A 26,781-nucleotide genomic window follows, 5' to 3' on the forward strand; every position below is an offset into this window, starting at 1 on the left:
CTACTGTATGTGTTTTCTGATCGCTGACGTGAGTGTCCGCAGACCATTCAGCCTCTTTTTCTCGTTGCCTGACAAGAACAAGTCGACCACGGGCCAGGCGTGAATGCCGCCCTCCTCGCAGCGGCTGTCCACTTCGCTACTCTTCACCAGCACCTTGATGAGGTCTTTGATGTCGGGGGCGAACACTTCCTCGGATCCGTACGCGACGAAGAAGCCACACGGCGGGCTAGCCTCCGCCCATACCCGATGATCGACGCATTGCCCAGGCGACGCTGACTTATCGTAGGCATGCGAGGTCCCGGCATACTGCAACGCGTACTTCCACAGCGTGTCGCGATCCAGGAAATCGCTGGCCGAATTCTCATGTCTGTTCGAGATTAACTTGGACCAGGGCGAGATCAACACACAGAGCCCAGGGAGCGGCGACTCGGAAGCCTTGCGGAGTTGCTCCTGGCTCTCGCTTTCAGATACGGCGGCATCGTCGCTCTTTTCCTTGAAAGCCCTGGCCTCGTTCATGTGACCAAGTTCCAGCAAGAGCGTCAAAATCAATGTTCCTCCAGCCGAGTCCCCGGCCACCACCACTTTCCGAGGATCTCCGGCTCTGTCGAGGACGTGCTTGTACCCCCTCAACGTCTCATACATCTGTGTCGGGTACATCTTGTCGGGCACAAGCGTGTACTCGAGGGCGAATATGGCAGGATTCTGGTAGCCTGACTGCACCAGCAGCGCGTGCCACGACAGGAGGAACTCGAGGTAAAAGTACGCGGATCCCATAGAGAACCCGCCTCCGTGGGCGTAGTAGATGACGACGTCAGGAGGCTTCGATGCATCCTTGGTGACCCAGACTCCTTGGAACCCGTGTTCACCCTGCCGAAAGACTAAGCCACCGATCGTAACACGCTGAGGTGGAGGCTGGACTTACATGTTGCCTATACTCGCTCCAGTGGGCGGGCGAGCTGAGGTAACCGTGCCGCAGCATGCGAAACCTCAGAAATGGCCGCGAAACGTTCTTGGAGAGAAAGACGCGGCCGATATGGGGGGGCAAATTCGCAAAAGCATACCGCACGCATCGTATGACGACGTCCTCGAACAAGGTCGCCCGCTGCACAAATGGCGAACGCTGGTTATAATGAAGGATATAGCGTTCGTGGAGCAGCGAGGTCGGCAGCTCAAATGTCAGAAACGGCAACGTCTTGATGGCGACGGCCAGTGTCCGGAAGAAGCCAACATGGAGAAGGAGCTGCGGCGCGAGGAAGACAACAAAGGCCAGGCAGTCGAGCAACGACACCGGTCCGAGGATCATCGTGCGTGGCAATCAAACTTTGTCTGGAGCTCACTCGAGTGCGAGGTGAGTAAGGATAGTATCGTATGTAATCAATCCGCGCCAATTGGGTCTATCGCGAGCTCTGGAGCAGGCCAGGGTAGACGAAGCTCTAAAGAAGAGCGCAAGGATTTGGGCAAGAGCAATTGAAGTGGAGATTACGTGGTCGAGGAAGGGTTTGATTCTTCTCCAAAGGCACTATTCAAGTTCTCATCCCTCCCTTCGCCGCCCAAGGTAGATTAGATGGTCGTTGCCGCGTGCGTGCGCAAGGTGTGCACGTTAAGTGAGGTACGGTAGGTAAGATTGGGGAAACTCGCCCGGGGGCTGCCTGTGACGTCTTCGAGGCCGTTGCCGTGCCTAGGCGGGTTTTGGCTCGTGTCTGTCCAGAAGCTAGAAGGGTCCGTCGTGTTCGTTTGCTATAGCCTGTAGGTACCTTTACAGCTTGGATGCTGGGTACCTGCGCACCCGTGGCCTCCGGCAGACAAGGTACATGAGCTGAGAGTTTGTTGGGGAAGAGCTCCCACCCTACCGTCACAACGGGAGACTCACATGTAATTTCAAGCTCTGGTAGGTTCCTGCCAATTAAATGAGCAACGAGTGAGAGAGAGAGACCCTGCCCGGTCAAAAATGAAGACGACATTGTTTGCGCGAGACAAGTCGCCCTCGATCCATTTGGCGATTTTCTTGGCTTGTGATTGTGAAACACACATTTGCAGAAAAGACGCCAAGAGTCGACATTCCCACGGCGCGCGCGCGCGCGCGCGAGAGAGAGAGAGAGAGAGAGAGAGAGCATTAACAACCCTTTTTTGAAAGATGGGCCGCCTCGAAGAAAGGGTTGATTACTACATTGCGTATCTTGTTCCAAAGCGCATCTCGACGACCGCCCTCCTGCTTTCCCATACTACACTACTCAAAAATGACTCTCGATGGGGGTGAAGACGAGAAAACCCCGGATCCCTATGATACCCTTTAATGCCCGCTATCCCAGAGCTGTAACGCCAAAATAAAAGCCATGAGCGCAAACGAACTTGAAGGGCACCCCAAAAAAGCAGAGCCGCGGACACGGAAGGGGGGAAAAGGCGGTACAAGCTACACATACCTTTCCCCCGGTTTTCGGACTCCCCTCCCTTACTTTTTTCTGCTTGGCTTTGCAAACGAAACACACAAGACGCCTCCCCCCCCTCTCCCGTTCGCATGTACATCGACAAGCACCACACCGCCACCCCCCGACGCACGAACTTTTTTAGAATACGGACGTCGCGGCCTCCTCTTGGAGTGAATCGTGGCCTCCATCCCCGCGAGGTGGGTTCAGAGCCGGGTTATCGCTTCGCATTGCGCGTCTTCCAGTTGTCCTTGATGCCCTTGGCGGCCTCGGCGAGGTCCTTCTCCGTGACGCGGTCCTCGATGCTCTCCATGACACTCTTGATCGTCGAGATGTGGTTCGCCTCGGACTTGTCGTCGCGGAAGCGGATGATGCGCCACCGGCCCAGGTCGTCCTTGTGGCACTCAACGATGCGGTCGTTGAGCGGGTCGCCCAGCCCCTTGAGGATCTCCCACTCGTCCTCGGTAATGTGCACATCGGCAAAGTACTGGTACCGTCCGTCGCCCATGAAGCTGAACAGCTGGGCCTGGGGCACGGCCTCGTAATCGACAAACGGGCCGTCCACGTCGTCGTCACCCTCGCCCGGCTGCACCGTCGGGAAGCTCAGCCGCAGCCGGCAGTCGACCGTGTTCTCTTCGGGGGGCTTCCACTTAAGGATGTGCGGGTCGGTACCGTGCTTGTAGTCGCTGCTGACGCATGTGAAAATCAACCCGTCGTTGCCGTGCCGCAGCTTGGGCAGGATCTCGCGGAACATCATCTCGATGCCGTAGCTCAGCTGCATGGCCTTCATCTCCACCAGGAACGGCTGGAAGTCGCGCTCCTCCGGGTACTGCTTGAACAGGTCCCGGTAGGGCTTGTAGATGTTCTCGTTGAAGTAGGCGAGTCGCTTGTCGAGCGTGCGCGACATGAGGTCCTGGCCGTCGAGCACGAGACAGTCAAAGACCAAGAAGCGCGGCTCCTTTTGGCCCTTGCCCGTGTCGTCCATGACCAGCTCGCCGTCGATGAGCGTGCGCGTGTGAAACTTTGTCAGATCCTCCTTGCGCGGGAAGTGGAAGCTGTTGTTCTTAATAAACCAGTAGTCGTTCTTGCGGTCGATAAGGTAGTGGATCTCCCGGCCATCGTCCTCGGTGAGGTATAAGAGGTACCGAATGCCATCCGACTTTTCGCAAACATAGTAACTGTTTCGCGCAGCAGTTGTCAGCGACATTGGTCCCACGAACATTACCTCGAGTCCGGCTGTGCTGTGACGGCCGAGCCCAACACTGAGGGAGCAGTCGACGATGGGGGGGAGCGCACGCGCGCGCGCGCAACAAACTCACTCTTTATTCCGCAGCTCCTCGAGGTGTTTGCGCGCAAAGCTGACAGGTTGCGCGCCGGGGAAGCTGGTCTGATTGCGGTGCAACAGAGCGGCGACCTCGCGGCGCAGATCGAAGAGCAGCTGGCCGTCGGCCTTGATGCCCGGCTCTGCAATCGAGGCAATCGGGCCCTCCGGGGGCGGACCCTGTACGCCGTCCATTGTTGCGGGTCGGACGTTTTCTGGTGTTGCGCAAAGAGGAGGAAGAGAAGGGGAAAGCGAGACAAGAGGGAAGTACACGCTAGCTCGGGTTCCGTTGGTCTGAGCCTCGCGACGAAGTCTCGGAGCTTTATCGGGTTCTTATCGATAACAAGATAAGCACGCGCAACACCGCGGGGTCCTCGACGTTGAGTTGCTAATGCCTGCAGGAAGGAAGCTTTGACGACGAATGCTACGCAGAGAATAATTACCTGCAGTCAATAACAGAAGGGTATTGATGGACTACTCAAATCAGATTTACAAATCGTTGGAAGGTGGTCCCCACCAGAACATTCAGTATAAGGAACAGAGGCCCAAGATGGACCACGGCAAAGTTCACGGGTCGAAACCAAGTACCTGAACTAATTTGATTAAATTGTCTTCGACTATTCCATGGCTTTTACGAATGGAAATACCCTCGTAAACGCCAAGCGAGCTTTGTTATCCTACGTCAATTGACGAGCAAACCATTAACTAAGCCCGGTAGACTCAACGCCTCGTCATATTATTGCGAACAGTCCAAGAGCTTTGAGCCAGAACTGTTCTGATATCATTGCGAGAATTCCCTTCCTTTCTGTCAAACCCATACACCGACTAACTCTCGTCAATCTTGGTGACCTCGGCTTTGGCATCTTCCCATGTCTCCTTGTTCTTCTTTGCCCATTCGATTTGGCTCTTGGCATAGGCCAGCTGTCACTAACGTCAGTCCCCGTATACTCATGAGCCCATGCGTGCTGACGACTTACCATGTACCGGCGCAGATCCTCTTCCTTCTCTCCCTGGAATCTCTTCAAGTCCTTCAGGATGCTGGTGCTGGCTTCCTTGACGTCATGCTCGGAAACAACTTTTGCCTGCTCCAGCTGCTCAATGCTCTCCCGAGTCTTTCCAATCATGTCACGGCGGGTTCTCTCGGGGTCGACGTCGGCTACACCTTGAATAGCATGACGAATCGGTCCGAAGATTTTGTTCGTGATCGAATTACTGCTCGCGGCCTTCTTATGGCCAGGCGTTGAGTTGCTTCGCTGCGGAACTCCCTGCGTTGCGGTGGGCACTGGCTCGCCGTGGGTAGGGGGAAAATCCGAGTCGATAGACGCCGTATCCTCGGCGCTACCCTCACGCTGGTGGTGTGAAGTGTTCGCCTCCCGAAGGCTGGTTGATCGCTTCGGTGCCGGCGCAATCTGCTGGCTGCTGCTCAGGTATTGCTCGATACGTTTGGCCTCCGCCTCGCTCCGCTCCAACTGGTCGAGTAATGCAATCTTCTTACTGAGCTCGTCGCTCGTCTGCTCCTGCTGAACCCGCTTCAGCACCCTATACTTTAGTACGCTGCGAACCACGCCTGCAAATTGTGCGTTCTCGCGCATCGGCTCCGCAAAACTGGCTCCAAGCGAGCCAGAGAGCTCCTCTGTTGCGATGTAGGAGGAGTCCGCTGCCTGGCCAACTCTCTCGAGGGCTGGTCCCAGAGAGGGCGCTTGTTCTGAGAGCGCAAACGCATTGAACTTTGAGCCCAGCTCGCAGAGATCTGCAGCAAGAACGGATAAGTGGCTCAGAGTCCTGCGATTGACCTTCTCCATGGATCCCGACAGTAACTGCTCTAGTTCCTTGATCGAAGCCTCATACGTAATGAAGTAAGGGTCAAGCTCCTGCTCGCTCAGGTTGTGGCTGTCAGGGGGAAACGGCCAAAGACGTGGGAACCTGTACCAGAGATCGCTCCGGGGTCGACACCAGGGCCACCCGTCGTCTTCAGCTTAGCCGAGGTCGCTGGTATGGGGAGGAAATTGTGAGCCGGCGTGGGGTTCGGGGGATCCAGAGGAGGCGCCTTCAGGACTGATTTGGGTATCGAAGCCACCGGATGGGAGTGCAACACCTCGCTCTGTGTTTGGTCAGTAGCTGGAACGTAGAACCAGAGGAACTCGGACACTCACCCAGCTAGCGTTAGGGTCAAGGAATCTCCACCAAACACCGTCGGCTCGGACCTCCTCCATGCGCCGGCATCGGTTCAGGAAGACAGCGAGCATGCGCTTGCGCAGGTCAATGATTTGCTGGTCTTGCTTCGCGTTCGTCGGGTTCGCGGCGTAGTCGGCCATGGTGTGCTTCTCGGGGATGGGGGGAATGATCAGGGTAGGGTGAAGTCGGGTCAACGCCTCGCGCAGGGAAGCAAACTCAGAGTAACGTCGGCGGACTTCGAGATTCTGGGGCGTTTGTCAGTCAACGGTTCGGTCGTAGGGCCTCTTCTCGGAAATACATACGCCTGTCCGGATGGTGTAGACGATATATTTCCCCCCGCTCTCCGCGCTCTTTCCCGCATCCGTAATGAGAATAGTCATTGACGGGTTCTCCCAAAGGATCTGCTCGACTCGGCTCTCGTAACCACCAGGCTTGGGGCGCGGGACAATGTCGCCTCTGTCTCTAGCAATCGGCTCATTGTCGCTGCTCTCAACCTCACTATCTTCGTGGGCGTGGGGGCGATTCTGGGGGCCCTCGTCGCTTGTCGTTGACGGGGTCTGCGGGATGTCGAATCGCTGGTCTAGAGTCTCCCAGTCGGCATCAGTACTGTCTGAAGAATCATCCAGAGGTATGGTTTCCATCATTTCCAGGGCCCTTCAAGTCGCGAAGAGTGGCATGGAGGAAAGACCGCAACATACACTCACGAGTGGTAGGAGAGGCCGGGTTGGCTGAGGAGGAAGTCAAGCTATCCCTCCGGTCAAAGCCTTCCGCGTAAGGGTTGTTGTCCTCGTCGTTCCACATTGCGTAGGTCTTGTGTGTTGATTGAGGCGTCAAACAAAACTATAGGCCGATGTTCAATCGTGCAAAACGGTTTGCGGTCTCAGTGAGGATGCGCGACGGGGAATGCGCAGCTGAGCCGGGAGTTGCGGGGGAGGGGCGGTAGAGGCTTGTCTGCCGGCATGCGACAATCAAGCAGTCGGTAGTTGCAGTGTCCGATAGAAAAGAAGGGTCAGTCTTGAGGTGAAAGGGCTCAAGACTGAAGGAACAATGATCGGGTCGAAAAAAGATAGGTGCGGACAAACGGGCTTGGGTCAGTCGGGCGGCGTGGGGAGAGGTGATCGGGGCTGCGAGGTTGGACAAAGGTAAGCTCCAGGGTGTAGCAAGTGCCATTGCAGCCGGAGAAGCAGGCAATGACGAAGCCGCCTCCCCAGCGCCTAACGCACCCGGACAAGATACGTACTTCGTCTTCGTGTGCACGGACCAACGTGACACAAACGCTTGACTTACCCCTGCTTTAGCACGCGCGGTGCATCTGCGTGAAATCTCGACCATGCACAACTCAACATAAAATGGGTAGCCTTTATGAATCATGATCCACACTCCAAACTCCATTGGAGGCATGAGGGTACTGTTTGGTTCACATCTTTGCAACATACCTCTATTCTCAACCCTGACACCATTACCTATCGTAAATGACCCAGACAAACCATGCCGGATACCCGAAAGGCAACACACACCCCTCTGTAGACTGTCTCAACCTCAACTAGCATATTCCCATGGCTGACAGCTGTCGAAGCTTACGACTGTCCTGAAGACCCAAAGTTGAGGGCATGTTCCTTGTTGAAGCCCATCGAGCGCATCCGGTGCTAGCACCTTGCGATTGTCCTCACCTGTTGATGTTAATACCAATGTGTTTATCATTTTTGAAGTTGACTAATGGGATCTTTTTGAATGCTTGTTACGGAGCTGATCCGGCGCATACTGGCCGCCGCCTTGATGGACGGGCCTTGGGGGGGACGGCGGCAGTGAGTTGTCGCTCAGATATTCATCCGTCTCTTTGTCATCAGACGAGTGAAATCTAAAGCCATGTTAGCAAAGGGCTACGCCTCTTAGGCCAAGATGAACTCTGGTAGACTCACTGTAAGTCTTGGATTCTTCTCGAGGTCTCTTGCAGGTGATGAACGACCTTCGGGATGTGGCCGTGCTTCTTTTCTGATACTCCGACTGGGCTGCTTGATTCGGCCATGGGAGATTCGCTTATCAGTATGGCGGCTCGGTGTGGGGTCTCCAAAGGATTTTGATGATTATTGTTGGCGGTGTCTGCTCTCTCCTTGTAGTTACATTTTGCTGCTGGCTTGGTCCCATGGCTTGACCTGTTGATCATGTCAGCTCGTGGGCCGCAATCATGAGAACCATGCATTTGCTTACTCTGGTCTTCTGTGCAGGCTGCTTTCCACAGCCATTGAAGAAGTCGCCGGTCGGCCGCTCGCGAAGGCTGCTTGAGTGCTATTTAACAGTCAATACAATGGCACAATGCCTAACTTCGAAAGCAGTAATTGTATACCTAGGATCTGCCTTGGCCAAAGGATTAGTTTCAACTGCCGTGCCAGTCTTGTTTGCAGTAGTTGGAGGAGCATCCTCAGCATCCACGGTATTAATCCTGACTGTACTGGTCGTAGGGTCGTTTTGGTCAATCACGTCATTCGTTTTGGCTGCCTCGGCGGCTTTCCTTCCATTCTTAAGAGCACTGTGTTGGTTAGCTTCTTGCCATTGTTATCAACTGAAGATCATACCTCCGAAGTGGCTTCATATTGCGAGGAATGTCGCGAGTTCCGGACTTCGATGGGTGTTGGAAGAGCAAAACTGGTACAGCATCTTCTTGGTCACCGATACGCTCTTCATTGCCCTGCCCTTTGAGAGATGAATTGCTTGGACTGGTCGTCTCCTGTGTCATACTTGAAATTCTATGGTCTGTCGAATCCTCCTGGGTAGACGGGTCCGGTTCTGCCTTCTGAAATGTAGCAAACATGGTTTGCTGATTTGTGGCAGTAACAGAACCATGACCTGGAACGTCTGCCACCGAGAGAGATGCATCATCTAGCCTCTCTTGTAGTGTTGCTATGGGGACGTCTCTTGTCTGGTTTGCCTCGGAAGAAGGCGGCGTGCTGATGGTGGCTGCTGAGGCATGCGAACGACGACTGTTTCTGATGGATGGTTCACGACTTAAATCAGTGTCGGAGCTGGCTATTGTCGATGCTCTGCCAACAGGAAGACTGAAAATGTCCAAAAGCCTTCGGGCGATTGAAGCTCTTCTTCGAGGCGGCTGTTGCATGCTCTGATCGCCACAGCCCGCTGTCCATGCCCGATGAGGAGGTCGCCGGGCCTTGGGAAGCTGTGACGGTTGTTCAGTTGTAGTGTTGATAGAAAACGCCGGTATCGCAGGCTGTCCGTGACTCTGATAGAACCCATGGTTATGCACTGGGTTATGGGAGTAGGGTTGGTAAACCACCGGATAAATCGGTCGAGGCTGAGGAATTGGCATGGGCAACGGTACCGGGACTGATGGAAGAGGTGGTGAGGGGATATAAATATGTGTCGGGTATGCGATCATGGGCTGAAGTGGTCGTTGTGTGCTAGCAAGGTCTTCATGTCTGAAGAAGAATCGTGAGCGCTGAAAGTTGGTAGAGCTCGCTTGACTTATGGCTCTGGGACGGCGGCTCTGACGAACGAGAACAAAATCTCTGTCAACCCAGTCCTTTTCCTCCTTCCTAGCTCTCAAGAAGAACAACAGTGAAAGTATCAGCACAACGAAAACCACGACAATTGTGACGATGATTCCAGCTTGTTGCGCTTCAGTGAGGCACCCCCATCCGGAACACTGAGCTTCCGAGATTGGTGACACTGGGGGTAAAGGGCCGCTTGGTTCTTCAACCTGTCGAGTCGTTGACGAAGCTTCATGGTGAACTGTAATCATTCGATGATCCAATTCGCTAGCCTGTTGGGTTGGGGCTGTTGGGATGACCGGCATGGTGAGTGCGGTGGCACAAAGGCCTCTTAATTAATGATGCGAAGAGCGAGTGTCTGATTTAAGATTCTTATCTGTAAGGACGAGCCAAGAACCTCAGACTGAATCCGGTTTCTTTTGGAGAGAGAGCCCATCGCTTTAAGTGATTAGAATGCGAGGGAGAAGGGTGGTGACGAGAGGACAAGAGTGAAAGTGGGTTGCTTGGCTGCTGAGGTGCTAAGAGCTCACTTTCACCTGCCAATTTTGAGTGCCGTTGGCCCCTTCCTTCGTATATCTGCTTCCTTTCTAATGCAACCAGGTGATGAGCTTGTTACATTTGGAATCTTGACGACCAGTCGAATATTCAAGTTTTCATACAAACTGTGTGAAGCAACATATCATTTCGATCATATGCTTGCATCCTGCTATCTACGCAAAACGCAGTGGCAAAAACAGGAGACAAGAAAACCATTTTCTACTTCAACCCAACCAGAATGGACTTACTGAGTAAGTCGAATAATTTCATCGAATTTGGATAAACTTGTGGAAAGAGAACTGGAAGGCTCGAGATGAAGTGAGCGTGTAAGTGAGCTCAAAGTATGCGAGACCTCATGTTACAGTCACTTCCACTATTAAGACAAAGTACTGAGTACTTGCTGATCGGATATCCAATCAGATACTATGCTCCATAAGGCCTTCTCGCTGCAGGAGGGCCCACTAGTGTCTTTCCGGGACCCACTCCACTGGTGCAAGGCCAACAGACGCGACTGATTGATCTCTTTCCTCAGCCTCATCCCAGCTCCCCCAAATTTCTAGATTGCTTCACTTTCACATCATCCCCATCACCGAGTCCATCCGAGGCATGTCATAGCCTCCCCATCCGCCAAAATGTCAGCGCTCCGCAACGGCGCGATGAATGGCACCAATGGCGCATCGAGCGCGCCCGTCAGCAAGCGGTTCTCTGACATCCCAGCCGCCATTGACGTCCCGGTTCAGGGCGAAGCCGAAGACGAAGCTGTCGAAATCGATCTCCTCGAACTCTTTGACGATCCTACCGAGCTCTGTACCCTTTTCGAAAACGAGCGCGCCGCCCGCACCTACTGGATGACAGTTGCATTGGCCTATGCCAAGCAGAAGAAGATCGACCATGCCATCGAAATGCTGGTGCGAGGTGGAAACGCGATGCGCGACAACAACCCTAGGGAGAAGCTGAGCATGATCGGCTGCCTTTGCTGGATGTACCTGTGGAAGAGTCGCGAAGCCCCGAGAGTGCCGCCAGATGGCGAATTGGCCTCTGAAGCCAAGACGAAAGAATACTACTTGCAACTGGCAACCTCGACCCTGAATGATGCGTCGCGTATCAACCCGGCATTCCCTCCTCTGTTTCTGGCTCGTGGAGTTCTTCAGCTTCTTAGAGCGTCCCTGCAGACTCCCAAGGCATCGTCGGGCCATGGACAGGTAGACTCCGAAAAGGCGGACCTTTTGCGATCCGCGCTCAAGGCCTTCGAAGACGCGATTCGAGTATCACAAGGCAAGAACATGCTGGCAGTTATGGGTAAGGCGAGGACCTTCTTCTCGCTAGGAAAGTACCCGGAGTCCCTGGCTTGCTACCAAGAAGTCCTCCAGAAGATGCCCGATTTCGTCGACCCCGATCCGAGAATAGGCATTGGCTGTTGCTTCTGGCAGCTCGGCTTCAAGGACGATGCTAAGCTTGCTTGGGAGCGATGTCTCGAGATCAACCCGGACCACAAGGTCGGAAATATTCTCCTCGGTCTTTACTACCTCGATGCCAGCGGTCACATTCCTACAAACAGCCCCGACTTCCTTCGCCTTTACAAGAAAGCAATGACCGAATATACCCAGAAGTCTTTCAAACTTGACAAGAACATGCCTCTCACGTGCGCAACATTCGCAGGTTACTTCTTGTCGCGCAAGCAGCTCAGCACTGTGGATTCACTCGCCCACAAGGCAATTCAGTACACCGATGTGAACGCGATTGCCAGTGATGGTTGGTATCTCTTGGCAAGAAAAGAGCACTACACGGGCGACCCCGACCGCGCCAGCGATTTCTATCGCAGAGCCGACGACGCGCGTGGTGGTGCCGACCGCGGCTACCTGCCGGCAAAGTTTGGCGCTGCCCAGCTGGCAGTACTACGCGGCGACCTTGGCGAAGCAAAGTTGCGTTTGGAAAAGATGATCCAACAATCCAAGAACCACGAAGCCATGATCTTGCTTGGCACTTTGTACGCAGAGGAGGTTTTTGCTAATGAAGAAGCGGATGGTAAGGAGGACAAGTCGGCCGAGATGAAGAAGGCAATTTCGCTACTCGAGGGTGTACGCGGTGCCTGGAAGGATAGCAAGAAGGGCATGTCTCCTGACGCTGCTGTGCTGCTGAACCTGGCTCGCTTATACGAACATGAGTATCCCGAGAGAGCCCAGCAGTGCCTTCTTCAGGTCGAACAGCTGGAGCTCGACCAGATTCCCGAGGAGGACCACCCAACAGACATCACCGACGAAGCCGAAAAACGCGCAGCTCTTCGCAAGTTCTTGCCCCCGCAGCTCCTCAACAATATTGGCTGCTTTTATTCTCAATCGGAGAAGCATGAACAAGCCAGCGAAATGTTTGAGGCAGCCTTGAGTGCGTGCATGAAGATAGGCGAGAAGGATCAAGAGATTGACACGGATGCTTTGGTTACCACCATCAGCTTCAACCTGGGCCGGAGCTACGAGTCTCAAGGTCTGTATGACAAGTCCATTGAGGTTTACGAAGGCCTGTTGAAACGCCACGACGACTACACCGATGCCCGGACGCGACTTGCGTATATCAAGCTTCGCAAGAATCCTAACAAGGAGGGGCCCGACGCCGTCTCAAAGCTGTACCAAGAGAACCCCCAGGACCTCGAGGTTCGTGCGCTATATGGCTGGTACATGGGCAAGGTTCATTCTCGCAAGCGGCCGCAAAACATCAACGAGGACCACGAGTTCCGTCATTACAAACATACGCTGCAGAACTACGACAAGCACGACCGATACGCTCTGGTTGGCATGGGCAACCTGTACCTGATTCAAGCTCGAGAGATGCGGCGCGAAAATGACAGTGACAAGGCGAAGAGAAGCGCTACGTACAGTAAGGCGGTCGAGTTCTTCGAGAAGGCCCTTTCCTTGGATCCCAAGAACGCGTACGCAGCTCAGGGCATTGCCATTGCTTTGGTTGAAGACAAAAAGGATTACAAGACAGCCCTTGGCATCTTCGTCAAGATTCGGGACACCATCAAGGAAGCCCATGTCTTCGTTAACCTCGGTCATATTTACGCTGAGCTGAGGCAGTACTCCAAGGCCATCGAGAACTACGAGGTCGCTCTGTCGAAGGAGGGCAAGGCTAACGACCCTGTCATTCTCGCCTGTTTGGGTCGCACTTGGCTTAACAAGGGTCGTTCCGAGAAGCTCTTGGACGCCTACCACGAAGCGCTCAAGTACGCTCAAAAGGTAAGTCATCATCTCTTGTTATTACCGACGGCACGTACTGATTCGCTTCCTTCAAGGCTCTCGAAGCTGCCCCGGAGCAGGTGCACTACAAGTTCAACGTGGCCTTTGTCCAGATTCAAATGGCAACAACCGTCTACGGGCTGAACGAGAACCAGCGGACGTTGGCACAGCTTCAAGAAGCCGCTACTGGGCTGGAATCGGCCATTTCTGCTCTGGACGAGATCGCAGGCCATCCCCAAACTCCCTACCCCAAGCACGACGTTGAGCAGCGTGCCAACATGGCTCGCAACACTCAACGCAAACAGCTCGAGAGAGCTATTGCCAGTCAGAAGGAGTACGAGGAGAAGAACAAGGAGAAGCTACAAGCTGCCCTGGAACAGCGTCAAGCCGAGCTCCGGAAGCGCGAGGAAGAGCGACAGAAGGCTTTGGAGAAGGAGCGGGAGAGGCAAGAGAAGATCCGGAGGGAGAGAGAGGAAATCGCGGCTAGGGACAGAGAGATAGCCGAGCGTCGTGCAGAGGAGGAGAAGGCTCGACAAGAGGCCGAGATGACGACTGATAGCGAGACTGGCGACAAGGTCAGGCGGAAGAAGAAGACGGCACCTCGGGGCGATGGCGAGAGCCGTCCGAAGAGGGTATCACGCAAGAAGAAGGCCGATACGGATGCCGACGATTCGGCCGAGGAGCGGCCAACGAAGAAGAAGCGCCGTCTTACAAAGAAGGAGTCGACGGCCAACAGCAAGTACAAGTCTGCCGAGATCATCGTGGATAGCGACTCGGACGAGGACGAGGACCCTCTCGACCGTGCCGAGAGAGCTCTCGAGAAGGCCAGCTCTCCTCTTTCGGACGCGGAAGAGAAGCGCGGAGATGACGATGACAAGATGGAAGTCGACAACAGGAGGGACGATGACGAGGAAGAAGATGAAGATACTGGAGTCAGTCGGCGACAGCAAAGTTCACGTTCCAGACGCGGCAGGGTCATTGAAAGCGACGAGGAAGAAGATGAGGACGAGGTCCCTACCAAGAACGGCGCTGGTGCAGACTCTGCTGACGAGGACGGCAAAGCGCGACGGGCAGCAGACACCAGTATGGCAGACGCAGACGACGACGACGAAGAGTAAAAAGCCAGAGTGGCCTGGTGAAGAGCTCGGTCGATGGGAGGCAACGCGATGGGATCGCTAGTATGTTCGCCTAGGAACCGGGATCTCGAGCACACACACACAAAAAAAGCGTCCGCGTCTATTTTGGCAGTTGTAGTATTAGTATGACAGGATAGGAATCACACAAAATGGCATGATGACCTCAAGGTAAAAGCATGGTTGAATGAGTCGAGTCGCCGCAAGGAGCCCATGTTGGGGCATGCATAGCTCAGCAGGATCTTCTGTACGTTGAAGATGGTTTGAACCTTTCGCGGTGAGAGTCAGTATCAATGGGGGTTTGAAAGCTGACCACGACATTGGCACCAGGTATCTACCCCGCGTAAGTGGGACGGGCTTCCGTGGTTGAACCCAAACTTGAGCGGCCAACCCCGCGCTCATTCCGGATCTCTGTGATGCCAGCGCTGGTGAAGGACGAAGACGACGAGTAGGTGCTTGCCCCAGTTCCCAGCACGAGCCTCTTAGGACCCTTCAAGGTTGGGCGCATTTTAAGCAACAGGTAATATCGTAGTATGGATAGGTCGATATCGTAGCACTCTTCCCGCAACGTTACGCGGACGAGCAAATGCATCCCTCCCGCGCAGTGGCTTCGAGACAATGCTCGTCGCAACTAACAACGAAAAACTAGCGGCGGCAGCGCGATAGATGGCTATTGGGCACGCTGCACTTGACGCATGTCGTCGGAGAGACTCCGCAAGTTGCAGATCGGACGGGGGACGGAAAAGGGATTCCCTGTGATGGGACTCTGAGAAGTCTGGAGAGCCTGGAGTCATGGACGAACGCGTAACGTGGTCGTCCCTGGTTCGGTACTTGAAGAGCGACGGGCGTGGTCTTGGCACCATGGGGAAGGGCACTATTGATAGCACCACCATGCGGATGGCTCAGCGTGGCAATGTTAAGCACTTATTCTCGGTCCAAGGTTCGCCATATGTGCCATGGACTTTGACCATGCCAGTGTAGGTATCAGTGTGTGGGATGCAAGTCCGGTTTAGAAGTGGTGGACACTGGCGCACACACCCCACACACAACCCAGAAGTTTAGTAGGCAGAGGCACACTGACAGAGACTCGGGAAGAGGTTGCGCCCAGATCTGCAATTTAGCGAGAGTTTGCCCGCACCAATCCGCTATCAACCCACGCCTCTGGCGCGGTGGACTTGCCTTCCCCCCCCCCAAACCCAATCCTGCCCCTATCAGTTTGGGGCCATTGGCTCACTGTATTTTCCCATGCTTTCCAGCGAGAATTGAGCTTCAACAGGCCACATCCATTGGCCGGCCCCTTGCGCGCAAAGCTCAGGTGGCCTCGCAACGACCTGTACAATCCACGCCCGCCCCTTCCCACGCCTCCATACCCCGCGGCGGGCAGTCCACAGGCTCACCACCGCAATGGCCGCATGCGACGCCTGCATGCACCGGCCTGCGATCGAATGGACGGTCTTCCGCACCGTAATCCACACACGCACGACGTTTCGTGTCCCGCCGTAAGTGCTTTCCGCCCATCTCTCTCTCTTGACCTTGATTCGGAGGGCGGGGCAGAAGGGAGCTGGAGCTTTGGGCTTATGTTACTCTGTGGCCGTTACGAGAGTTGTATAAAGACCGAGGGAGCTTCCACGACATAGCTTTTCGTTCACCTCGACTCAAGTCATTGCTTGGCTGCTATACCCGAGCTTGCCTTTTCTCCCATCTTTTTCTCCTGTGGTTTCGTCATCAACCTCCCCCCCCTTTTTCTCTCTCTCTCTCTCTCTCTCTCTCTCTCTCTCTCTCTCTCTCTCTCTCTCTCTCGATTAGATTGGCAGCAACAGCATCAGACTAAGAGTCTTCCAATATGGGTTCGATAACTCTCAGCAACGCCAGCAGGGCCTGGTGGAAAGACGCCGTCATCTATCAGATCTACCCCGCCAGCTTCAAAGATGCCAATGGCGACGGCCTGGGCGACGTCCCGGGAATCATCAGCAAAGTCGACTACCTCAAGAACTTAGGCGTGGATATCGTGTGGGTATCGCCCATGTACGCCAGTCCGCAGATCGATATGGGATACGACATTTCCGACTACCAGGATGTCCACCGCCCGTACGGCACCGTCCGCGATATGGAGGTCCTCATCGAGGAGTGCCACAAGCGGGGGATGAAGCTCATCCTGGACCTGGTGGTCAACCACACCTCGGACCAGCACAAGTGGTTCCAAGAGTCGAGGTCCTCGAAAGATAACCCCAAGCGGAGCTGGTACATCTGGAAGCCCCCCCGTTACGCCGAGGACGGCGCCCGTCTGCCTCCCACAAACTGGCGGAGCCATTTCAGCGGTAGCACCTGGGAGTGGGACGAGCCCACGGGCGAGTACTACCTCCACCTGTTCGCCAAGGAGCAGCCCGACCTCAACTGGGAGAACGAGGAGACGCGCGAGGCCATCTACGAAAACGCTATGCGCTTCTGGCTCGACAAGGGCGTCGACGGCTTCCGCATCGACACGGTCAACATGTACAGCAAGGGCGTCGAGTTTAAGGACGCCCCCATTATGAACAAGAACGCCTACGAGCAGCCCGCCTACATGATCTACTGCAACGGCCCGAGGATACACGAGTTCCTTCGTGAGATGAACGCAAAGGTCCTCAACCACTACGATACCGTCACTGTCGGCGAGCTGCCCCACACCCCGGACCCGCAGCACGTCCTCAAGTATATCAGCGCCGCCGACCGCCAGCTCGACATGGTCTTCCAGTTCGACATTGTCGACCTCGGCCAGGGCATCGGCTACAAGTACCAGGCCCGCGAGTGGAAGCTCCCCGAGCTCAAGCGCATCGTCGCCAAGTGGCAGCAGTTCATCGAGGGCACCGATGGGTGGACGACGGCCTTTTGCGAGAACCACGACCAGGGCCGCTCCGTGTCACGGTACGGCAGCGACAGCCCGAAGTGGCGCGAGACGTCGGCCAAGATGCTTGCGCTGATGATGTGCTCGCAGACGGGCACGCTCTTCGTGTACCAGGGCCAGGAGATCGGCATGACCAACGTGTCGCGGAACTGGGGCATTGAGGACTACAAGGACATTGAGGCACTCAACTTTTACGACGACGTCAAAAAGGAGCATGGCGAGGGCGAGGCGCTCGAACGCGTCATGGACAGCATCAACCTGCTTGGCCGCGACAACGCGCGCATCCCGATGCAGTGGGATGCCTCAGCGTTCGCCGGCTTCACCGACAACAAGAACGGCGCGTGGATGCGCGTCCACGACGAGTACGCCGACATCAACGTGGCCAAGCAGGAGGCCGAGCCCGGCTCGGTGCTCAACTTTTGGCGCGAGATGCTGCGGCTGCGCAAGGAGGAGGGCGAGCTGCTGACGCACGGCGCTTTCGAGCTGTTTGACGAGGAGAATGAGCAGACGTTTGTGTACAAGAAGACGCGCGCCGGAAGGAGTGCCGTCGTGGCGCTCAACTTTACGGGCGAGGAGCAGGAGGTGCGGATCCCGGGCGAAGGGTTGCAGGTCCGCGTCGGTAACTACGACGATGTCAAAGAGAGGGTTGCGGCGGAAGGGCAGAAGAGAGTGCTAAGGCCGTGGGAGGGACGGTTGTATTTGCAGGGTTGAACTTACGGTTTGGATATACCTTGAGATGATGGGAGAAGGGGCTTCTCAAGATTCCACTTTTCCCAGGAAAGGGATTTTGTGTGGTACAGAATGTTTCTATGATGATACCACGTCGACAGAGTAAGATAGCTAGCCGACGCTGTTGGTAATTTCGAGGATATGGTCTCATTTTAAGTAAAGGAAGCTGCTGCCTACTCCAAGACGCCGAGCGTACCAACATGTGACGGGTAACAAAAGGTCATGTAGACGTGATGGACCTTGAGAAATCAAGATGGGTTGTTTCAACCCGCATCGTTTGCTCTGTGTGTCAAAATGTCTAGGAGTCTTGGTCGGATAGCCTCAGCTAGGCAGAAGAACATAGTCTGTAGTCTACTCCTGAAGAGCCTCCGCCAACTGTCCCAGGAAATCAAAAATGCAAAATTGCATGGCCTGTTGGGCTAGGATATGGACCTCTAGCCAAGAGGTAGGAAAGGTCTCCGGGGTAAGGTCGAGCTGCAGGTAGAGAGGGAGAGGTCTCCAAAGAGGCGCGAATGCTTCAACCATCTTCTCGACGAACTCAGTAACAGGATGTGAGACCATGTTTAGGTTCTTCCAGAGTTCGGCCGGACCAGGGAGAATCTTCCGAGAGTCCTTTCCAAGGTGACCGCGGACCTCCTTGACCATCTCCTGGATAGTTGGTTCATAGTTCGGGGTAGAGCGCCAACGGACGGTGGTGTAGAGGGTGCGTACACTATCAATGAGCACAGTAGGGCGGTACCTTTGAGAGAAGCGACTTTGGGGTTGTGAGTACTAGAATAAAACGTGGGAATGAAATTGACTGCTTCTTACGTCTGATGCGGAAGACTCCTCCTCTAAGCAGCTGACGCTCCTCTAGCATAGCCGAGCGCCAGTACTTTGTGAGAATGACCCAAAGAAGGTGCTCCTCCTAGTAATTGCAACCCGCTTTTGAATGAATCCTCTCCAAATACCTCGTATTGTTTAGCAAAACATGTTGCAACCTCTTTCTTTCTGCCGGTAGACGCCGTAGGTTTCTCTGCACCATTCTCAAACTTGATTGAATCCTCGTTCTCGTCCAGCCACCGAGGAGCTCTTGCAACTTCGTGAGGCGCCCAGGAAACTCCATACTTTGCTGCTATCTGCTCAGAATATCGTTCCTTTGCCTTTCTGCAATACAGTATAGCCTGAAATTAGGAAAGGGGGATGACGATGCGTCAACGATGTCTATGAGAACTTTGTCCACCAGGGTAGCTTCAGCAGAAGGCGAGGCAGCCAGCCATGCTTGAGTTTTCTTAAGGCTGCTGAATTTGCGAAACTTCTGGGCATTGATGGTCCGCCTGGCTCTGTTGGGATCCTGATTCTCTGGAGACATGTTTTCGATTTTCTGTCATGTCTTCTTCGTGTTCCGGTTCTCGGAGTAGGTGCCCTCAGCTTTACGCTTGGAGCCAACGCCAGAGCCCAAGGGGCGACCTTGGAAAACTGATTATAAAAGGTCTGTACAAGGCTTCTTCGACATACCCCTGGTGGACGGGAGTGGCGACATTCTAGCTAGTGCATAGCATAGCAGCTGGGAGAAAAGAAATAGCTATTAAACATGGAAAAGCCTTATCAGAAGTACGAGTAATTGAACCTACCAATGAAGTTTGGCGATCGAGTGATTTTGGCGTTATTACGGGAAGGGTAGTGTCTTGAAGCGTTTTGCAGCGTCTGGCAATGGTTGAAAATATTTATGATTGCGGTTTTTGCGCAATGGTCAACGGCCACTCCTGCCTAAAACTCAAGATAGCAAAGAAGGTTTTGATTAAGAGGAACAACTGGAATGTAATCGTTTGCAATGTTTTGTAAAGTCGAACATATCTAAGTTTTGGCATCTTCCTACTTAGGGTTCTCTAGTAACTAGGAAAATAGCCTTCCATTAGTGGACTCTGGTTCGCTCCTTCCCGCGTCTCATATCTACCGTTCGTTGGTTTCTGTTTTCCCATACCATCCAAACACTCCCTTTATATACTCTCACTTGGATTTCAAAGGTACACAAATTCTCTTATCTCTTTTGTTTACCGACATATTCAGGAAAAACGAACACCGGCATAAGATTTTCATTCTTTCTGCTACTCTACCTAACCTACTTACTTGCAGAACGCCGCCGTGCCTCGACGAAAGCATTTCAGCCCTGTAAAGAAGAAGGTAAAGAGCCTCAATGTCTTAAGGCTAGTGACTCTACGAAGAAGAAACGAGCTTGGAAAGCAGGCAGTAAGCACTCATTGGTTACTAGATTCTAAAGCTAGAGAGTTCAACCCTAGCTGCCGCCCTCCGAAATATTGGGCAATTTCAAAAGTTGACCCACCTTCTGAATCCAAAAGTCTCTTTCCAGGGCCTGTGTCAGGAGATCGCCCATAACATCACATATGGATCAGAACTCCGATTTCAGGCAACAGCTATTGATGCAGTCCAAGAGATCGCAAGGACGTAAATCACGAGCATATTCGAGTGTACTTTTACCACCCTCGAATTCCTTCTTGGTTGATATGGGTTGTTCCATCTATAATTGCTAACTTATGTACCTACCGAGGTCTCCAGATTTTCGCCTTACACGCCAATAGAGTGACGATCATGGTGAACGACCTAACCTACACAAACGCCTTACCTAAAGCTGACGAATCCTTGGGAAGACTTTAGTATCATGATTGTGTCGCTCGATCACATCTTCCGATCACTGCGTAAGCCCAGGAGGCGTTTCCGCCGGCTCCTAGGAAGACCACGGACAAAGTACCGCAACATAGTCTCCCATAGTCTTCGCGGAAGATCGTAGCCTATGAAGAATATAAACTGACCGGGAGTATTCCTGTCCACTGTAAAAGCGATAGGATTGACGACCAAATCATGGAGGAAGACAACTTCGTCAGTGAGCATCGAAGTGAGGGCGAGTAAGACGATGGGCAATAATAGTAGTTACATTTGAGTAGCTAAATCTAGTTTAACCCAGTATATTTGCAGTCGGAGATATATCAATTTAGCGCTAGGTAATTCTCTCCTAGAACCTCCTATCTCACCCAACCTTGGTCTCCATTAGGCTCATTATTCCTCACCAACCTGATACACATTAATCATAAGATCTTTGACACCCTATCAAAGCCGGCACCGGCTAGAGGAGATATCAAAGGAAATGGAGATTGATACAGGCATGGAAAAGCCTTTGACTAACTCAGCAATGTAAGGGGGTTGTTCGGACGTACAGACTCGCCTAAACACAACCTACTTCTAACTGTCAAAAACGAGAAAAGAGGTCGACTAGTGGATAATACAATGTTTTGATTCTGTTAAATGCCGAGGACTGGACCTCGGGGGCAAACAACTGTGGGATGGGTTGGTTCCCATCCAATGCGCGGGGAAACGAGAAAGTTGGATCGAGCGCACGTATATTGCGAACAAACAACAAGCGTTTAGTATATGTTGCTCGTCCTTCTTGGTCACCAAGTCTAAAGACGATAGACAAAGAGAATGGTCCGAGCTGCAAGTAAAACACTCCTCACAGCATCCTCTACCAGACCTTGCCCCAGCCTCCTCCTCTCGTCACATCTTACATTCGTTTCCACCGCGCTACGTTCACCGAGATTTCCCCTCGCTTTCCTTTCTATGCCCCAGCCTTACAATGAAAAGTCTCCCAAATTTGGTTCTTGCTGTTGCGGGCAGCCTGTCGAAGGCTCAGCTCGTACATGGCGACAGGCATGGCGACGGCAAAGACAAACCCTTGAGTGTGACATTCGGCACCAGAGTCATCACTGAGATACTCCCAGTCCTGACACCAACAGTGCCGCCGCCGCAACCATCAACAACGCCAAAGCCGATATTCATTGTGGAGAGGGACGGGAGCTTGCTGCTTCAAGTCGAGACTCTCGGTTCGAATACTTGCGGGTTCTTCATGCTATCAAAAGACAACCTGAGTGAGTTTATCTCGCCATGTTCAGGACAAGTTAGACTCCATGGAAGCTGATGTGCGTCTCTTGTCAATCAGGCGTAACGAGAACCCGGGTTTGCGAAAATGTAACTTCATCGTGTGCCGCCTCAGGGAACTACCTTGGCTGCGGCGCAAAGCCGCATACAACCTGCTTCAACGGCAAAGAACCCGTATGCGCCTCGTCTGCCAAGCCAGGCGAGCAGACGCTCTGCTGGTATGTTTTCTTACGTTAGAAATAACAAATCCTAGAAGACGGGTGGAAGAATATCAGCGAACTGATGGGAATTGCATCATCCAGTCACAGGACCAGAGGCCTGAACGGGGAATGTCAAACTTTCGTTAGGGACGACGGTGCCCTGGGTGAGAAGACACTCCTTGGATGCCGCGAGGCCGATACCATCTGGGACCCTATAGTCTCTCTCAAAACGGCGACGGACCAATTTTCGGAAACGTCAACCGCGGCCGCCGCCTCCGCGGTACCAATAACTTTCATGCCGCCCGACACCCCGAGCGTCCCAGCGCCATCGACCCCGACCTGGCTAGCCACTTCGACGGCTACGCCGGCACCGACACCGAGTACAATCAGCAGCGATTCTACACACCCGCATACCGGCACGATAATCGGCGGTGTATTGGGGGGGCTAGCGATCCTAGCCATCGCCGGTTGTGTTGTAGTCTGGCTAGTCGTGCGACGAAGGCGGGCCTCGACGTTGAGTCACGGTTCAGACGACCATGCGTTACCGTCACCGAGCCATGAGCTCCCTGGTGACCAGCCGTGTGCCACTCCGGAAGAGGTAGTTGGGGATCATTGCAGTGACAAGGACTTGTCCCCCGCGTCAATATCTCGTGAGATTCACCAGGCACCGGCTATTGATGCGGTAGGAAGTCCGATGAAGCCTGCCGAGTTGGACTGATGCTGTCACATTTCGAGACTACGTGGTGTTTTTGAATCAAAAAGTAGGCATGATTTGATACCATTGGATTGCGGCGGGTGTTTTCATGTAATCACCGAGTGTAACTAAGATGAAAGTGGCTCAAATGCTTCATCCAACAATGTTGAGGACTCTAGCTGATCTCCTGCCGAATTCAGGAAGTGTGCCTCTCTGGTCAAAGTCGTCCAGTGCAGGAAAATGATATATGAGTTTGAGACATATGTTTGAAGCTAACAGAATACAGACCGATTAAGACCAACCATTTCCTTCTATGGACACTCTGTTCCAGCCCATGTTCTGCGGCCAATATTGAACCAACATGGTAATTAGGAGGGGATCTCCCAAAGCCAAAAATGTGACTTTTTCACAGTGCAATCAGCTGACGATGTTTTGTCAGTGGGCTTGGCTCTTCATGCTTATTGACGACGCTTCTCCACTGTCGGGTTATGCATTCCAATTTGGATTGGTCTTGCTTGAATACAGTTCATGATAGCATCGTTGCGGTATGGGGGCTTAGTCTCTTCCTCAACATGACGGTGGCAAAGGGATGGAAGTGGCCGAGATAACGCCAAACCCCGTCTTTGAGAAACTTGATGTGACACAATGTCGCTATATTTTTAGAGTCAAACATTGGCCAAGAGGGCCAGGAAGCAACAGACCATCGCCTGTAACCCAAAGATGTACCTCTTCTTTGAACTCCTCAGAGTTGGAGCGCATGCAAGGATATAGTTTGTGTGATAATCAAGCATGTTTGCTTCATCAAAGCAGTCCAACCGAGGCCGAAGGCACTTGGCACAGTACAAATGATATCCACGGCTTATCATAGTCTTCATCGGCGCCTTCCATTTGAATCGTGGTTTGTCTTGATACTTTCTCCATGTCTCTATTTCCCATCGCTAGCCCGCAACCCTCCGTGCTGCTCCTCCCACACTACAGCTTCATATCTTCAAGATGAAGATTCAGTCAGTTCTGCTCCCTCTTGGAGGCCTCCTCCTTTCGTCGACGACAGCGACAGCACACGTGAGCCACATCCGCTCCGAGTTACCGGCGCCGACCAACTCTTTGGGCGACAGACTTAGGCAAACTGTGAAGGGGCCCGACCCAAGGCCGACCTCAAGACCCGAGGCCTGGGGTTTGGACACCGATATCGACGTCCAGAGCCAGGAAAAGGAAACCTGCGGATATTTCAGCACTAACGGAGGTTGGTTCATGCCTTCATTCTCCCTCTATCATCCGTTCTTGCTTGGCGAATTTGCCTGCCCAAGGAGACGTGTAAGCTGACGGCATGATGCATATAGCGCTCGCGACGGTTACGTGCACGGGTTCCGGGTCGAGTGTCCTCTCCTGCAAGGGCACCGGGAAGTGGCTCTGCGGAGGGCGGTACACCAGTTGTCTGGAGCCCACCGCGCCCCTCTGCAAGTTGAACAGCGACCTGCACTCAAAGACCATGTGCTGGTAAGGTTTTAGCATTCTCACCTCTCCCTTCTCCCTCCTTCGGGTGAAAGCAAGCCGAGGGAATAGATTATCAGGAGGGCACGTGCTGATGTCTCGAGTAGTAACACAAGCTTTCCGGTATGCGGAACTCTACTACACGGCACGAGGGGGCCCCAGAGAAGCGGCCTAGCCTGCCTCGGGACCGAATTCAGGACCAAGTCCGTCGTGAGGCTGGCCACCGAGAGATGGCCCTCATTTGTGACGGACGCGCCTTCGACGACGACGGCAAGGAGGACGGTATCTAGGACATCGTCTGCTACGCCCCATGGCACACCGTCTGCGACTTCGGCGGTTGCTTCTACAACCGCTTCAATGCCCGCTGATCCCGCTTCGCTTACAGCGATTCCTTGTACGGAAAACCCAGCATCGACTATGGCGCCGTCATCCGTAGGAACCAGACTGGCTGGCTTGTTTTTGGTTCAGGGGTTTGCGGCATTGGCTTTTGCCTTGTATATAGTTTGGTGTGGTTAGTGACGGGAACGGCGAGATACTAGGGCGTGCTGAGAAGCGTGGGCCGTACATCAACGGAGAAACGACAAGACGGTTTGCCTGGTCCAATACTGCTTTGCATTTCGTGTTGCCGCTCATGCCGTGCTTGATACAAAACCGCAGCCAGCTCTCTTGCCTGGCGCCGGAGGAGTGATGATTATGCACACGAGCCCCCTGCATCCGTCGGGATGGGGTGTACTCCCCTCGTCACCTAGAACCTCAGCTTGGGCATCACAAACACCAACAGAACCAACGCAACCATAAGCCCGTATACCCACGCGTAGAGTATCATCCGGCCCCACCACCCCTTGCCCTCTGTCATCTTCCTCAACGTGCCCATCCTCCGGCTCGCCGCGTCCATCGACCTTTCCGTCTTGTCCATCCCGTCCGCCGCGCGTGACACCACGTTCTTGTCCTGCTCGAGAGTGTCGGAGAACTTCTGCGAGCTGGCCTTGAGCGCACTGGCCATCTTCAGGATCGACTCGGACAGCGCATCCTGTTCCGCGCGCTGGTGGTCCAGAATCGCTTCCGCCGTCGCTGTGGATGAGGCCGGGGCCGACGCTGTAGACTTGCTGGTGTTGGAGCGGCGGGAGGCGAAGAGGGCTGCGCGCGCCGTTGCTGTCGTTGTCGCGGAGGGTGAGTCGGGGCGGGCGGGACCGCGGGAACGGAGGGTCTGGGTTGTTATCGTGCCGGATTCTAGGGTTGTTTGTGGTGGCTGGTGTGATGACGATTGTTCTGTTTCTGAAGCCACTGCCGCTGAGGAGGGTTGTGATGGTTCCGTCGGCAGCGCCGACACTGGCGGAGGAAGGTCTGGTATCTCGGGTTCGTCATCCTCGTCTTGGTCGCCCGTGTCTTCCGTTGGTATATCCGTCGATCGCGAGTCCATGCTCTCGCTTGGCGTGGGGATAATATCGGCCAGGATATCCTCGCCGTCTGAGCTGTTGTCGTCCTCCTCCTCGTGTAACTGTTGCGCAAGCATTAGCCGTGATCCCCCTCCTGCCGAAAGCCCACCATGATTGCTTGACTACGCACCTGCTCCAGGTCGTGCATTCTATCCACTAGGCGTTCCAAAAGTTCGCGCTTCCGGTTCAGGTCGGCTTGCATATCTTGCCTCCGGGAAAGGAGCTTGATATGCATCGCCTCCTGTTCGACTCTGGTAAGAAGACTTCGCGCATAGTCGAGGTTCTGGGAGAAAGTCCGTAGTTAGCCAACGTTTTCGGTTGTTCCGACCGTGTGTGGAAATCATACCGAGTTCAGCCTCGCCCGCTCGAACTCGCTCGCCCGTAACCTGCGCTCGCGGTCCTGATCGGCATGGAGGATTGTCTGGTCGAGTCGACGGAGGAGCTGGTTGAGTTCGGCTGCACCCTTCTCGGAAGAGCTTTTGGTTGTGAATGGCGACGCCGTCGACAATCGAGCCATTATGGGTGTTCTTGTGCCGTCTTCTTCGTTTTTGGGCGCTGTAGGGGGTCTTTCTCGTCGAGAGTCTGGGAAAGATGGTGGGTGGACATGTGTCTGAAGCCGATGATGTCGTCGCATAGTCAAGCCACCGTGGCTGAAGCTCCCCTCCAAATGCTGACGCTCGGGCCACACTTAAAGTTGCTGATCCCAGCGGATGTTCAGGACGTTGTAGAAGCTCCTGCAGCTCACTTCTCAACTTTGGATCATACCTTGACCACTCGGTCTCTCACTCATATCTTCTTTTCTATAATGTATATATCAAACTGGCATGAACGAGTATAGTTCTTCCCGCTTTAACTCCTACAATCGACCTGATTTCCTATCCCAACGAACCGTCTACCCAAAAGCAAGCTAATTCAAGGTCCGATGGACGTTGGGTGACAGCGTCCTCGAGGTGTACCAAGGACTTCGTCACACGCAAGGACGACTCACGGAATTGTGATAATTTCAGAGTCGTCAAGGTGTTTATTTCAGGCCTCGATATCGTCTGTCAGATCTTGTCCCCATCAGCCGCGTTTGACTCTGCCGTGTAGCCACAG

General features: G+C 53.9%; 9 protein-coding genes across 9 annotated transcripts; 3 read left to right on the plus strand and 6 right to left on the minus strand.

Annotated features, from left to right (window-relative positions):
- On the minus strand, positions 1–1,303 carry ColSpa_06906 (putative succinate dehydrogenase [ubiquinone] flavoprotein subunit, mitochondrial; the record flags this gene model as incomplete). The annotated part of the gene is given in 2 exon segments (XM_049273118.1): positions 1–912; positions 923–1,303. Coding segments are annotated over 2 exon segments (1,293 nt in total).
- A 1,337-nt stretch (positions 1,304–2,640) lies between these two features.
- Positions 2,641–3,939, minus strand: ColSpa_06907 (mRNA-capping enzyme subunit alpha; the record flags this gene model as incomplete). The annotated part of the gene is made up of 2 exons (XM_049273119.1): positions 2,641–3,601; positions 3,743–3,939. 2 exons carry the CDS (start codon positions 3,937–3,939, stop codon positions 2,641–2,643), a joined length of 1,158 nt encoding a protein of 385 aa, XP_049129076.1.
- A 630-nt stretch (positions 3,940–4,569) lies between these two features.
- On the minus strand, positions 4,570–6,720 carry ColSpa_06908 (autophagy-related protein 20; the record flags this gene model as incomplete). The annotated part of the gene is made up of 6 exons (XM_049273120.1): positions 4,570–4,665; positions 4,722–5,615; positions 5,660–5,845; positions 5,898–6,164; positions 6,222–6,529; positions 6,624–6,720. The coding sequence occupies 6 exons, from the start codon at positions 6,718–6,720 to the stop codon at positions 4,570–4,572; spliced, it is 1,848 nt and encodes a 615-aa protein (XP_049129077.1).
- A 3,871-nt stretch (positions 6,721–10,591) lies between these two features.
- On the plus strand, positions 10,592–14,307 carry ColSpa_06909 (tetratricopeptide repeat protein 1; the record flags this gene model as incomplete). The annotated part of the gene is made up of 2 exons (XM_049273121.1): positions 10,592–13,189; positions 13,246–14,307. 2 exons carry the CDS (start codon positions 10,592–10,594, stop codon positions 14,305–14,307), a joined length of 3,660 nt encoding a protein of 1,219 aa, XP_049129078.1.
- Positions 14,308–16,165: 1,858 nt separating this feature from the next.
- ColSpa_06910 (alpha-glucosidase) lies at positions 16,166–17,917 on the plus strand (the record flags this gene model as incomplete). The annotated part of the gene is made up of 1 exon (XM_049273122.1): positions 16,166–17,917. The coding sequence occupies one exon, from the start codon at positions 16,166–16,168 to the stop codon at positions 17,915–17,917; it is 1,752 nt and encodes a 583-aa protein (XP_049129079.1).
- Positions 17,918–18,286: 369 nt separating this feature from the next.
- On the minus strand, positions 18,287–18,580 carry ColSpa_06911 (uncharacterized protein; the record flags this gene model as incomplete). Its single annotated transcript, XM_049273123.1, has 1 exon — positions 18,287–18,580. One exon carries the CDS (start codon positions 18,578–18,580, stop codon positions 18,287–18,289), a length of 294 nt encoding a protein of 97 aa, XP_049129080.1.
- Positions 18,581–22,159: 3,579 nt separating this feature from the next.
- Positions 22,160–22,527, minus strand: ColSpa_06912 (uncharacterized protein; the record flags this gene model as incomplete). Its single annotated transcript, XM_049273124.1, has 2 exons — positions 22,160–22,277; positions 22,307–22,527. 2 exons carry the CDS (start codon positions 22,525–22,527, stop codon positions 22,160–22,162), a joined length of 339 nt encoding a protein of 112 aa, XP_049129081.1.
- Positions 22,528–23,752: 1,225 nt separating this feature from the next.
- Positions 23,753–24,260, plus strand: ColSpa_06913 (uncharacterized protein; the record flags this gene model as incomplete). The annotated part of the gene is made up of 2 exons (XM_049273125.1): positions 23,753–24,002; positions 24,100–24,260. 2 exons carry the CDS (start codon positions 23,753–23,755, stop codon positions 24,258–24,260), a joined length of 411 nt encoding a protein of 136 aa, XP_049129082.1.
- A 735-nt stretch (positions 24,261–24,995) lies between these two features.
- On the minus strand, positions 24,996–26,203 carry ColSpa_06914 (uncharacterized protein; the record flags this gene model as incomplete). The annotated part of the gene is made up of 3 exons (XM_049273126.1): positions 24,996–25,748; positions 25,817–25,969; positions 26,033–26,203. 3 exons carry the CDS (start codon positions 26,201–26,203, stop codon positions 24,996–24,998), a joined length of 1,077 nt encoding a protein of 358 aa, XP_049129083.1.
- Positions 26,204–26,781: the final 578 nt, after the last annotated feature.

The sequence above is a fragment of the Colletotrichum spaethianum genome (genome assembly GCF_022836535.1).
Source record: "Colletotrichum spaethianum MAFF 239500 DNA, contig17, whole genome shotgun sequence".
NCBI classification, from domain to species: Eukaryota; Fungi; Ascomycota; class Sordariomycetes; order Glomerellales; family Glomerellaceae; genus Colletotrichum; species Colletotrichum spaethianum.